The sequence below is a fragment of the Vigna unguiculata genome, chromosome 10, assembly GCF_037176805.1.
Source record: "Vigna unguiculata cultivar grain cowpea cultivar isolate G323 ecotype 2 chromosome 10, ASM3717680v1, whole genome shotgun sequence".
Lineage (NCBI taxonomy): Eukaryota > Viridiplantae > Streptophyta > Magnoliopsida > Fabales > Fabaceae > Vigna > Vigna unguiculata.
In genome coordinates this window covers 18,986,369-19,000,881 of record NC_140801.1, presented here as the reverse complement: position 1 = coordinate 19,000,881, position 14,513 = coordinate 18,986,369, and the positions used below count along the sequence as shown (strand labels likewise).

Sequence of the window (14,513 nt, the reverse complement as noted above, 5' to 3'; positions counted from 1 at the left end):
CTGGACGAAAAAGTAGCAAAAAGAATCATTCAAATATGTCCAGTACAAAAAATATGAAAAATCTTCAAAGTTAAGGCATCTGTCAGCGTTTTCTGGTGCTTTGTTTTCGGGAAAATCACTGTTTAGTGCGTTTTTGGTGTGTTTTGCTTCAGAATTTCAGTGCTCTTGGTCTATACATTTGCTAGTTTATGTGTGTATTCAATATTGCCATCAATTGCTTTCATTTGGAGTGGATTACTTCCCTCACATTGGCATACATGCAATGAATACCATAAGCATTTTATGAGCACTGCAGTTTCTGTTTTTGGTTTTTACTCAATTCTAGTTCCGTTCTAGGATTCCTTTTGTTGTGCTTTCCTTTCTTTCAAGCCTTAATTTCTTGCTTGTCCTTGTTTTTGACTATTCAATTCAGTCTTGTCAAATCATATTCAATGTGGTTTAGCTTTCTTAATTAGCTTTTCTTGTGTTATACATTTCAATTGGCAAGTAGTTTTGGCTTCAATGCTCTTGATTGTGAATTAAGTGATTTTGTTTTCCAAATTGGTTGCTAGTCTAAGGTAGCATTTTAGGCGGTGGTTGAGAAGTAAAACTCTAGAGAGTGTGCTTGAATTCTTCCTCTCACCTTCACCATATTTTGGTAAGTTTTGAGCCATCAATTTCTTGCTTGAGTGAGAGCTAACCAATGCCTTTCGCATAGTTTGTTTGCTATTTTTGTTCATTATTTTGGCCAGGTTTTGTTGCTGTTTGGTGTTGCATTTTGCATCCACAAGGGGTCCAAATATTCCTCCAATTTGTGTATACTTCAAAGCCATCAACTAAGGCTTCATTTGGCACCAAAGTGCTCTTGGGAGTGCATCACTTTGCTGTCCAAAATTGTGGTGTTCAAGTTGGCCTTGGGTGTAGCTTCCAACACCAATTTCAAGCATTTTTGTTGGCCATTGTGGCTTGTAATTGTTGCATCTTTTAGTTTACTAGTTTTTCTACAATTTGGTCACTTCTTTTGGTCAATTTGGAGCATCCTTTGTGCCTTATTTTCTACTTAAAGTTCTCTAAAAGTTTGGTGCTCTTAGGTTGCTCCTCTTTGCCTAAATTTTGTGTACCAATTTTAACTCTCTTTGAACTTGTATTTTGGCCTACTTAGGTGTCTTGGGGAACCACAAGGTGTTCAATCCCATTTCCTAAGTAGAACCTGTAAGAACCTTTTTTTCTTTTTCTTTTTCCAGCCCTAAAGGTTAGTGGGCTGCCCCCTTAATGGGCCCAAGGGTGGCCCAGTGCATATAAGCTCTAGGTCTGCCCTAAACCTAGGGTACCCTACATTTTCAGGACCCTTGCCCTTACCTTGAGCCGCAGCCGCCACACCTTCTGCTAGGGTTCCGCCCCACTGTTGTTGAGCCAGTTCGAAGTCTTCTCCTACTCCAGGTAAGTGCGGAGGCTAGCCCATACTCGTTTCTATCGTTCATTCCGTTCCTTTTCATAGCTAGGGTTCCATGTATCTCATACTGTGCTTCTGTCTCGCCATCTTTCCAGTTCTTCCATTCGCCCTTGAGCTGTTGTGCTCGTGTGTTCGGTGTCGAGGGAGTGTCGGAGCGCTTTGCTAGCTTGAATCCCAGGTACGGGAAGTTAGGGTTATGGTTTGGAGTCTTTTTTTTAATGGTTTGTGCATTATTTGTTAAATGTATGGTCGGATCTGTCATTCGGATGGATAAGATTGCTTTGCATGCGTGGTTTGGTTCGTTTTCATGGCTGCTTCAGTGAAGAACAGTGGCGAGACCTATTAATCTCGCCCAAGCGAGTCTATCTCGCCTAGGCGAGATGAAACAGGGAGATCTCTGCACGAGATCTCGCCCAGGCGACTCGCTCAACTTTTGAGCGAGCAGGCATCTCGCCCAGGCGAGAGGGATCTCGCTTAAGCGAGATCCCGTGATGCCCACACACCTGATTCTGTGCCCTCGCCTAGGCGAGGGGGAGGCTCGCCTGAGCGAGACGTCTAGCCTGAGCGAGATTCCCCAGCCTGAGCGAGGAGTTTGGGCGAGACGGTGTGGGTTGGAATGCGTTTTCGATCTCTAGTGCTTGGATTTGTTTGAGTATGACTGCAATGATTGGATGCATGTACTGATGTATGAATATATGCCTAATGGGTTGCCATATATGCGTGACATGATTCATAAATGATGAATGATGAGTGTGGTGAGGATTTAGCATGTGAATTGAATGTGTGGGTTGAAATCTAAGGAACATGGTATTGACATGAGAGGAGATTCTGGACTCATGGAATGGTGATGATCAGTGGTATGGACTCAAATGTGATGCGTATGAGGAATAAGTCTCATGGATGGTTATGGAATTGAAAAACGTAATTTAATACTCTCTTAATTGCTGATTTATGAATGTTGGTCCGTGTCAGCGTATAATTCCTTGGGGGTCTCTAGGTGAGATCTCCGGGGTTGCGCTTTAGTGGTCGGGACGTAATTCCATGGCCCCTGTTAGTGGGTGTTCATGGTGGTGCCCCATCTGTATAACTAGGTAAGGATTCAAGGTAAGGTTGCATCCTGACGCTCCGAGGAGCCAGTCAGTCTCACTTAGAGCGGACTGACTCTTGTGGTGGGAGTAGCAGGAGGCCTGAAACTCACTAAGGGCTAACCTTGTGATGGGAGAGATTTGTTTCACTGTAACACTGGTAATACATGGCTCAGGATCGAGCAGCTCAGGTTCGAGCAGAGGTACCCACACAAGTGCAAGCATCCGCTGAATCCGACCAAGTTATACGTATCCGGATGAGTCGAGTCGAGTCGTAGTGTATTGGATGAAGAGTCATGACATGTTTGGTTGCTATGTGGATATTAGATGATGAAAATATGTTTGACTGTATGATTTATGTTGTTAGCTCTAGCTTACCCGTTTTGTTACCTGTTTGTGTTGTATGTGGCCGTTTTTCCTTGCGATGATCATCAACTTGGTTGATGGGAGCAGTCGGGCGTGGTTCTCATGGTCAACAAGCGAATGGGGATTTCGCAGCGTAGCCATCTGGGCTGGAGTTTTCTTGTGTTTTATTTAGGGCTATGGCCCATGTATTTCTTTCCGTATTTTTTATGCTACATTCTACGTTGTATTCGTATTCAGCTTCCCTTTTTCGGCATCGTGGTGTGCCTAGTTTCGTAGGGGTAATGTTAAGGACCCCAGGACTGCGCTGTTATGCTTTTATCACGTGACGTTTCCTTTAATTTTACGTATTAAATTAAATGGGACGTTACATTTATGGTATCAGAGCGGTCATTCCTTAGGTCTGTGGACTTGGATGTCCGCTTAGCTTCTCTGTGTATCTTCTGAGTGTTCTTAGTTAAATTCTTGCCTTTGTCGAGTCTAACCAAGTGATTTTCTATGTGCCAGTGGACTATGGCACCTCCTCGTAGGACTTCGCAATCATCCCAGGGGGACACGTCAGATATCGCCAGAGCTATGGAGGCGATGGTAGCAGCGATGACGCAGCAGAGTGCTGCGATGATGCAGCAGCATGAGGCATCCATGCAGCGACAGGCGGCGTCGCTTGAGCAGCAGCAGGCAGTGATGCAGCAGATGGAAGCTGCAAGGGTAGCTGCTGAGGATGCTCATAGGCAGCATATGGAGGCCCTCCGCCAGATGGAGGAGAGCAGGACGACGACACCTGTGGTTGGTCCTGAGCCACGACCTGCGGTCAGGGAGTGGAGCTTGGAGGACTTTTTGAAGCACCACCCAGCAAAGTTTGATGGGAAGGCTAGTCCTGACGCCGCAGACCAATGGCTGAAGGACTTGGAGCGCATCTATGACGCCAAGATGTGCCCTGTGGAGGACAGGTTGGCGTTCTCACTCTATATGCTCACGGGAGAGGCGGAGCATTGGTGGAGCAGCACCAGATCCATGCTGGAGGAGAGGGATGACCCAGTGACATGGGAAACCTTCAGGGAGAGATTCCTCTCCGAGTACTTCCCAGACAGCATCCGGTACGCCAAGGAGGTGGAATTCCTCCAGTTGACCCAGGGAGGGAAGACAGTAGCAGAGTATGCTGAGAGGTTTAAACACCTCAGCCGTTTTTACACACTGCCGCCTGACGAGGAGTGGAGATGCCGAAAGTTTGAGAACGGGCTTCGCGGTGATATTCGCTTGATGGTGGCACCCTTGTCCATCAAGGATTTTGCCGCTCTGGTGGAGAAGGCCAGAGTGATGGAGAAGATGAAGCGTGAGGTGGAAGGCCAGCGCCCACCGCAGTCACAGCCGCCCCAGAGGATTGGTGGACCATCTGGGTCGAGGCCCAGACATGAGGAGAGGAGGAGACCATATGATGGACCACACCATCAGCCCCAGGAGTCTAGGAGCTTTCCTCCGCAGCAGGGTCGAGTTCGGTGTTACTCATGTGGAGGACCCCACCCGAGGTATGCGTGCCCACGTAGGGAGGGTTACGTCGGTGCAACAACTGTGGCAAGGAAGGCCACTTTGGGAGAGATTGTCCCAATCTTGCCAGGGCAGCGACACGACCTCCAGTTCAGGCACCCCAGCAACATCAGGGGAGAGACAGAGGCAACAGGCCTCAGGCGACGGGCAGAGTGTACGCCATGTCAGGGGCAGAGGCATCAGGCTCAGGTAACTTGGTTATGGGTAGTTGCATGATAGCTGGTTCTTCTTGCTGTGTGTTATATGATTCTGGAGCGACACACTCTTTTGTGTCAAATGCATGTGTGGAACGGTTGGGTCTGCCGGTGCGCGAGCTGCAGTGTGAGCTTGCGGTGTCTACTCCGGCGTCGGGTTTGGTCAGGACGTCGTCCTTGTGTGTTAGGCTTCCAGTGGAGGTAGAGGGGCGCAGGTACAAGGTGAACTTAATCTGCCTACCTCTACAGGAGTTGGAGGTAATCTTGGGGATGGATTGGCTCTCTGCCAATCGCATTCTGATAGATTGTCGGGAGAAGAAGTTGTTGTTTCCCCACTCGAAGGAGCATGAGTTGGTATCCTCCCAAGATGTTATGAGGGAGTTAAGGGACGGTGCGCAGTGCTACGTGATCTTCACACACATGGAAGTGGAGAGAGGAGAGACGACGTCTGTGATACCAGTCGTCCAGGACTTTGTGGATGTGTTTCCGGAGGAGGTACCAGGGTTGCCTCCCAGTAGGGAAGTGGAGTTCTCCATTGATCTAGTTCCAGGAACAGGCCCGGTCTCGATGGCCCCATATCGTATGGCTCCGGCAGAGTTGGTAGAGCTCAAGAAACAGATAGAAGATCTGATGGAGAAACAGTTCATCCGACCCAGCACTTCACCCTGGGGAGCACCAGTGTTGTTGGTGAAGAAGAAGGACGGAAGTTCGCGTCTGTGTGTAGATTACAGGCAACTGAACAAGGTGACTATCAAGAACAAGTACCCGCTCCCGAGGATTGATGACTTGATGGATCAGTTGCATGGGTCATCAGTGTTCTCGAAGATAGATCTGCGATCAGGTTACCACCAGATCTTGGTAAAGGCGGATGATGTACAGAAGACAGCCTTCAGATCCAGGTATGGCCACTATGAGTATGTGGTTATGCCTTTTGGCGTGACCAACGCCCCAGCAGTGTTCATGGACTATATGAACAGGATCTTTCGACCCTTTCTAGATAAGTTTGTCGTGGTCTTCATAGATGACATCCTTATCTACTCCCGGACTCAGGAGGAACATGCAAAACACCTGAGATTGGTGCTTGGTGTTTTGAGAGAGAAGCAGCTGTATGCCAAGCTGTCCAAGTGCGAGTTCTGGATGGATGAGGTTCAGTTCTTGGGGCATGTGATATCCGCCCATGGGATTGCAGTGGATCCGACGAAGGTCGAGGCAGTGGTAAAGTGGGAAAATCCTAAGTCAGCCACAGAGATTAGGAGCTTTGTGGGGTTAGCAGGCTACTATAGGAGATTCATAGAGGGATTCTCCAAGATAGTGGCGCCTCTGACTTTGCTTACCCGGAAGGATCAACCCTTCATTTGGACGGATAAGTGTGAGGAGAGTTTCCAGGAACTGAAGAGGAGACTGACCAGTGCACCGATACTTGTGATTCCGGAGGTCGGAAAGCCGTTTGAGGTCTACTGTGACGCCTCTCGCCTTGGACTTGGATGTGTTTTGATGCAAGAAAGGAAGGCAGTGGCGTATGCTTCACGACAGCTTAAGGTGCATGAGCGTAATTACCCCACTCATGACCTTGAGTTGGCAGCGATAGTTTTTGCCTTGAAGATCTGGAGGCACTATCTGTATGGTGCTCAGTTTCGGGTGTTCAGCGACCACAAAAGTTTAAAGTACCTGTTTGATCAGAAGGAGCTGAATATGAGGCAGAGGAGGTGGATGGAATTCCTGAAGGACTACGACTTTGAACTCCTATATCACCTAGGGAAGGCAAATGTAGTGGCAGATGCTTTGAGTAGGAAGACGGTACACACAGCACATCTCATGATAAAAGAGGCAGAGCTACTAGAGAAATTCAGAGACATGAGGCTACAGGTGGAGTTGGAGTCTGAGTCTATTAGGTGTAGTACCCTTACTATATCTAGTGACTTCTTGGGCTCGATCAGAGAGAGACAGTTGTTGGATGCTAGTCTGAACAGAGTTAGAGAACAACTTGGATCAGATGAGGCTAGAGATTTTGCTGTGAGTGATGATGGCATACTGAGGTTTCGAGGCAGAGTATGCATACCTGATGACGCCGAGTTGAGAAAGTTGATCCTTGAGGAAGGACACAAGAGCCGTCTTAGCTTGCATCCTGGCATGACTAAGATGTACCAGGACCTCAAGGAAACTTTCTGGTGGCAGGGAATGAAGAAGGATGTGGCTCAGTTTGTATCCGCTTGTCTGACGTGTCAGAAGGCGAAGGTGGAGCATCAGAGACCCGGTGGCGTTCTACAGTCGTTAGAGGTACTAGTGTGGAAATGGGACAGCATCTCCATGGACTTCGTGACTCATCTTCCACGGACTTTCAGGGGACATGACACCATCTGGGTGATAGTGGATCGGTTGACCAAGAGTGCTCATTTCTTGGCGATGAACTTGAGGATGTCCATGGCCAAGTTAGCTCAGCTGTACATTAAAGAGATAGTAAGACTCCATGGAGTGCCCTCGAGCATAGTTTCCGACAGAGACCCACGATTCACATCCCGGTTTTGGCAGACGCTGCAGAGTGCTATGGGTAGCAAGCTCACCATGAGTTCAGCTTATCACCCTCAGACCGACGGGCAGTCTGAGAGAACGATCCAGTCGTTAGAGGATTTGTTGAGGACTTGCATATTGGACCATCTGGGTGCTTGGGACGAGGTATTGCCTTTGATAGAGTTCACCTACAACAACAGTTTTCACGCGAGCATTGGCATGGCGCCATACGAAGCTCTTTATGGCAGGAGGTGTAGGACTCCTCTTTGTTGGTATCAGGATGGGGAGGCAGTATTAGTTGGACCAGAGTTGTTAGAGCAAACCACCGAGAAGGTGAGGATGGTGAGAGATAGGATGCTGGCGTCTCAGAGTAGGCAGAAGGCCTATGCGGATCGCAGGAGGAGGCCTCTGGAGTTTGCGGCGGGAGACCATGTATTCTTGAGGGTGACCCGAACCACGGGTGTGGGAAGGGCTCTCCGCTCAAGGAAGCTTTCGCCTAAATTCCTTGGTCCATATCAGATCACGAGGAGGATTGGACCAGTGGCTTATGAGATAGCCTTACCCCCGCAGTTGGCGAACCTTCATCCAGTGTTTCATGTGTCACAGCTGAGGAAGTATGTTTTTGACCCGGCTCATGTGTTGGAAGCTGAGGATATACAGATCAGGGAAGACCTCACAGTGGAAGTGCCACCCATCGCTCTTGAGGATAGCAAGGTTGAGGAACGCCGTGGAAAGACCGTCAGTCTTGTCAAAGTTATCTGGGATCGGAGGACGGGTGACTCGACTTGGGAGTTAGAGGAGGACATGAGAAAATCACATCCACATCTGTTTACCTGGTAAGTCTTTATTTTCGAGGTCGAAAATTTTCTTGTTGGGGAGAATGTAAGAACCTTTTTTTCTTTTTCTTTTTCCAGCCCTAAAGGTTAGTGGGCTGCCCCCTTAATGGGCCCAAGGGTGGCCCAGTGCATATAAGCTCTAGGTCTGCCCTAAACCTAGGGTACCCTACATTTTCAGGACCCTTGCCCTTACCTTGAGCCGCAGCCGCCACACCTTCTGCTAGGGTTCCGCCACACTGTTGTTGAGCCAGTTCGAAGTCTTCTCCTACTCCAGGTAAGTGCGGAGGCTAGCCCATACTCGTTTCTATCGTTCATTCCGTTCCTTTTCATAGCTAGGGTTCCATGTATCTCATACTGTGCTTCTGTCTCGCCATCTTTCCAGTTCTTCCATTCGCCCTTGAGCTGTTGTGCTCGTGTGTTCGGTGTCGAGGGAGTGTCGGAGCGCTTTGCTAGCTTGAATCCCAGGTACGGGAAGTTAGGGTTATGGTTTGGAGTCTTTTTTTTAATGGTTTGTGCATTATTTGTTAAATGTATGGTCGGATCTGTCATTCGGATGGATAAGATTGCTTTGCATGCGTGGTTTGGTTCGTTTTCATGGCTGCTTCAGTGAAGAACAGTGGCGAGACCTGTTAATCTCGCCCAAGCGAGTCTATCTCGCCTAGGCGAGATGAAACAGGGAGATCTCTGCACGAGATCTCGCCCAGGCGACTCGCTCAACTTTTGACTTATTGACCTTTCTGTATAACTAGGTAAGGATTCAAGGTAAGGTTGCATCCTGACGCTCCGAGGAGCCAGTCAGTCTCACTTAGAGCGGACTGACTCTTGTGGTGGGAGTAGCAGGAGGCCTGAAACTCACTAAGGGCTAACCTTGTGATGGGAGAGATTTGTTTCACTGTAACACTGGTAATACATGGCTCAGGATCGAGCAGCTCATGTTCGAGCAGAGGTACCCACACAAGTGCAAGCATCCGCTGAATCCGACCAAGTTATACGTATCCGGATGAGTCGAGTCGAGTCGTAGTGTATTGGATGAAGAGTCATGACATGTTTGGTTGCTATGTGGATATTAGATGATGAAAATATGTTTGACTGTATGATTTATGTTGTTAGCTCTAGCTTACCCGTTTCGTTACCTGTTTGTGTTGTATGTGGCCGTTTTTCCTTGCGATGATCATCAACTTGGTTGATGGGAGCAGTCGGGCGTGGTTCTCATGGTCAACAAGCGAATGGGGATTCCGCAGCGTAGCCATCTGGGCTGGAGTTTTCTTGTGTTTTATTTAGGGCTATGGCCCATGTATTTCTTTCCGTATTTTTTATGCTACATTCTACGTTGTATTCGTATTCAGCTTCCCTTTTTCGGCATCGTGGTGTGCCTAGTTTCGTAGGGGTAATGTTAAGGACCCCAGGACTGCGCTGTTATGCTTTTATCACGTGACGTTTCCTTTAATTTTACGTATTAAATTAAATGGGACGTTACAGAACCTTTCTCCTCCATTAGTAATTCGCTTTTAGTTGTAAGTGTGTTGAAAGTTCTAAGTGCTTTCTCACCTTACATTAGGCCGCATAGCTTATATTCAAGTTTTCACGTTGTTTAGTGACTTAAAATTTTGAGACCAAAGTCTCTACATATTTTTGGCCAATTAGGGGTCCGTCTTTAGTGTTTTATAGATTTCTTTGTTCTTTGTTCTTTGTTGACAACTAGTGTCTAGTGATTGTCATCATTTAGCACTTAGCCATTGTGTGAAATTCTTTCAAACTTCCCCAAGTGTGCCTTGGTTAGGATTTGCTTTGGTTATTAAGTGGTCTTTTTAGACTCACCTCGCCTACCTGGAGGTTCACTTGTGTTCTTAAAACTTTTATTCACACTTTGTCTCAAGTGCTAGATCGTGTCAATCATGAGCACTAAAAGGGCTACACGTGCACGGGTGCAGACCCAACAAAATTTACCACAACCCACACAACATAACACTAGTGCGGATGATGAGGGTGATGTTTCCCCTCGTATGCTTCACAAACTCACCAAAGAGGTGAGTGACATCAAGGCTCAAATGGCTACCATGCAAGCCAATTTGCACTTCATATCTGAGCAATTAAGGAATCCTGCACACACTCACTGTGCTTCTCCTAGATCTTCTCGCCCCCCATCAAGACATCATCATGATCTTAGTGGCGAGGAGGAGGATTTACAACGCCCCTTTCCAAGGCAATCTCCTCACACTAGGAGACAAAGGCGTGTTCCTCCTCACCCTAAAGAAACAAGAATAGATTTGCCTCCTTTCCATGGAAAAGACAATGTTGAGGCATATCTAGATTGGGTGGCAAAAGTTGAACAACTGTTTGACAACCACGTGGTTGAGGAAGAGAGACGTGTCTCTCTTGCTGTCCTCAGCTTCCAAGGTCATGCCTTAAATTGGTGGACAACCCTTGTCCTCCAAAAGCGAAAGAAAGGCCTTCCCGAGATTGAATATTGGTTTGATCTCAAAGAGGCCCTCCATGCTCGTCATGTTCCTTCATACTACAAAAGAGAGCTTATGGATAAACTCCAAAGGCTCCAACAAAGAACCATGCCTGTGGAGGAATATAGGCAAAAGATGGAGTTGTACATATTGAGGGCTAGGATAGATGAGGAAGAAGATCTAACCATTGCTAGGTTCTTGAGTGGTCTAAACTACAACATAACAAATAGAGTTGAGTTGCTCCCATATCAAAATTTAAATGAACTTGTTCAAATGTGCATCAAAGTGGAGCAACAACTCTTGAGGAAACCTATTCGCAAGGATTCTTCACTCTCTTTTTCAAAATCTGATTTTCAAAAGAAAGATTTTTCTCATATCAAGGAGACCGCTCATACACCCAGCAAAAGGTCAAGATAAGGGTGAGACCTCCAAGCGAGGTAGTGAGATCAAGTGTTTTAAGTGTTTAGGTAGAGGTCATGTGGCATCACAGTGTCCTACCAAGTGCACCATTGTGCTAAAGGGCCAAGACCTCTACAGTAGTCAAGAGGAGTCTTCTGAGGAATCTTCCTCTTCTAGTGACTCCCACATTGACAAGTCCTCAAGAAGGGTCTCTCTTAATGAATAGGAGGCTTCTCAATAACCAACCAACCCTTCCTCTCAATGATCAAAGAGAAAACATTTTTCACACTCATTGTGACGTTTTGAACAATACTTGTTCTTTGATCATTGATAGTGGGTCTTGTTGCAACTGTTGTAGCACAAGAATGGTTGAGAAGTTGAACTTGACTTTGTTACCCCATCCCAAAACTTACAAACTTCATTGGCTTAATGAAGATGGGGATCTCGAAGTCAAGCATCAAGTGTTGGTTAAGTTCTCTATTGGAAAGTACAAAGACAAAGTTTTATGTGATGTAATTCCAATGGAAGCTTGCCATATTCTCTTAGGTAGGCCGTGGCAATTTAACCGCAAAACCACCCACCATGGCCATACCAATGAGATCACCCTCCAACATCATTCCAAAACTTTTGTGTTACATCCCCTCACTCCTACTCAAGTTGCTAGTGACCAAGCTCAAATGAAAGCTAAGAGGGAAGAAGAGAGTTCCACCAACTCTACTAAATTATCCAAGGCTTCTAAGACAAAGATAGAGGAAGTCTCTCCTTCTAAGGATGTTCATCATGAAGTGTTTCTCACTCATAAAACTCTTTTACAAACTCTTCATGTTGAACACCCTTCCTACCTTTTGTTGTGTCATGCTGTCCTTACATGTCTCCAACATCCTTCACTTAAGGACCTACCTCCTTCTGTTTGTGCTCTTCTCCATGAATTTGCGAATCTTTTCCCTAAGGATGGTCCCCCAAGCCTCCCACATTTTAGAGGAATAGAGCGCAAAATTGATTTTATCTCAGGGGCCAGTCTACCTAATAGATCAGCCCATAGGACAAATCCAATTGAGACTAAAGAGATAGAGACTCAAGTGATCGAGTTGTTAGACAAAGGATGGGTCCAAAAGAGTCTTAGTCCTTATGTTGTTCCCGTGTTGTTGGTGCCCAAAAAAGATGGCAAATGGCGCATGTGTTGAGATTGTAGGGCCATCAACAACATTACCATAAAGTATAGGCACCCCATCCCTAGACTAGATGATATGTTGGATGAATTGCATGGGGCCAAAATGTTTTCAAAAATAGACCTTAAAAGTGGTTATCACCAAATTCGAATTGCCAAAGCTGATGAGTGGAAAACCGCTTTCAAAACTAAATTTGGTCTATATGAATGGTTAGTCATGCCTTTTGGCCTAACCAATGCTCCTAGCACATTCATGCGACTAATGAATCATGTCTTACGGGATTGTTTGGGGAAGTTTGTGGTTGTTTATTTTGATGACATTTTAATTTATAGCCACAACTTCAAAGTTCATCTAGGACACCTTAGGGTAGTATTGTCTCTCCTTCGAGACCTTCAACTCTATGCCAACATAGACAAGTGCACTTTCTATGTAGAGAGTGTCATCTTTCTTGGGTTTATGGTCAATAAAAGTGGGGTACATGTTGACCCCGACAAAATCAAAGCCATCCAAGAATGGCCTGTGCCAAAGAATGTAGGGGACATCCATAGCTTTCATGGGCTAGCTAGCTTCTATAGACGGTTTGTACCCCACTTTTCCACAATTGCCTCACCCCTCAATGAACTTGTCAAGAAAGACACACCTTTTGTGTGGGGTGATAAGCAACAACAAGCCTTTGAGGATATTAAGGCTAAACTCACCCAAGCACCAGTTCTAGCTCTTCCAAACTTTGAGAAAACTTTTAAGCTAGAATGTGATGCTTCTAGGGTTGGAGTAGGTGCGGTTTTATTACAAGAAGGTCATCCAATTGCTTATTTCAGTGAAAAACTCAATGGCCCTTCTCGTAATTACCCCACATATGACAAAGAGTAGTATGCTCTTGTGCGAGCTCTTCATACTGGGGAATACTATCTTGTGTCTAAAGAGTTTATAATTCACACTGATCATGAAACTCTCAAGTATTTGAAAATCCAGCACAAGCTCAACAAGAGGCATGCAAAGTGGGTTTAATTTCTAGAACAATTCCCTTATATCATCAAATACAAGAAAGGGAAATCCAATGTTGTGGCTGATGCACTTTCTAGAAGATATACTCTTTTAACCAAATTTGGATCTCAAATTCTTGGATTTGACAATATATGTGAATTGTATAGTCAAGATCCCTTCTTTGCCCCTATTTATTCTAATTGTTTAAATAAGTCCCAAGGCGGCTTCTATGTCTCAAATGGATATCTTTTCAAAGAAGCTCGCCTATGTGTTCCATGTGGTTCTCATTGTAAACTTTTAATCATTGAGATGCATGAGGGGGGACTTATGGGCCATTTTGGGGTCGCCAAAACGTTGGCCATGCTTATAGAAAAATTCTTTTGGCCCCACATGAAACGTGATATTCAAAAACATTGCGCTAGTTGTTTGACATGTTTGCATGCTAAGTCTAGCGCAATGCCTACTGGGATGTATACTCCTTTGCCTGTGGCTTCCACCCCTTGGGAGGATATTAGCATAGACTTTGTCCTAGGGCTTCCAAGGACTTCTAGAGGTGTTGATTCGATTTTTGTGGTTGTGGACCGGTTTTCGAAAATGGCACATTTTATTCCATGCCACAAAGTCGATGATGCAAGCTACATTGCAAAGTTGTTCTTTAGAGAAGTGGTTCGTCTTCATGGCTTACCCAAAACAATTGTGTTTGATAGGGACTTTTGGAGGACCTTGTGGTCTAGGCTTGGAACTAAACTTTCTTTTTCTACTTCCTGTCACCTTCAAACTGATGGGCAAACAGACGTAGTCAATAGATCCATCTCCACGTTGCTTAGGGTTGTGCTTAAGGGGAACCATAAATCTTGGGATGAGTATCTTCCCCACATTGAGTTTGCCTACAATAGAGTGGTCCATAGCACCACCAAACTCTCACCTTTTGAGGTTGTCTATGGCTTTAACCCTCTCACTCCTCTAGACTTGCTACCTCTTCCATCTTCTTTTGACTTTGTTCATAAAGAAAGGGTTTCTAAGTCTCAATTTATCAAAGATTTTCATGAGAAGGTTAAAAGTCAAATTCAAGCTCAAATGGAAAAGATTGCCAACTCTAAAACAAGGGTAAGAGAGTTCGGTCATTCAATGAGGGTGACTTAGTTTGGCTTCATCTAAGGAAGGAAAGATTTCCTTAATTACAAAAATCCAAACTTAGTCTCCGTGGTGATGGTCCATTCCAAATCATAAAGAAGATCAACAATAATGCTTATCAATTAGATCTTCCAACTGAATTTGGTGTACATCTTACTTTTAATATCAGTGACTTAGTTCCTTTTACAGGTACTGTAGCTGATGAGGATGACAACCAAGATTTGAGGGCAAATCCTCTTCAAGGGGGAGGGGATGATGTGACCCCACTAGAATATGGTGTAAAATAATAAATAAATAATTAAATAATGACATTGTTTGATGAAGGATTGACCACTCAAGGACCCATGGAGACTCCTCCAAGAAGAATTACAAGAAGCATGACCAAAGGGGATGATCCTTCTTCTATGT

General features: G+C 45.6%; 1 protein-coding gene and 1 pseudogene across 1 annotated transcript; both read left to right on the top strand.

Annotated features, from left to right (window-relative positions):
- The first annotated feature begins 3,564 nt into the window (after window positions 1–3,564).
- Window positions 3,565–9,340, top strand: LOC146882291 (uncharacterized). The gene is made up of 11 exons (XM_085667338.1): window positions 3,565–4,406; window positions 4,496–5,783; window positions 5,961–6,158; window positions 6,486–6,668; window positions 6,795–6,896; window positions 7,407–7,469; window positions 7,788–7,902; window positions 8,042–8,049; window positions 8,142–8,237; window positions 8,346–8,428; window positions 9,310–9,340. The coding sequence occupies exons 1-11, from the start codon at window positions 3,565–3,567 to the stop codon at window positions 9,338–9,340; spliced, it is 3,009 nt and encodes a 1,002-aa protein (XP_085523464.1).
- A 518-nt stretch (window positions 9,341–9,858) lies between these two features.
- On the top strand, window positions 9,859–14,307 carry LOC146882290 (uncharacterized; annotated as a pseudogene).
- Window positions 14,308–14,513: the final 206 nt, after the last annotated feature.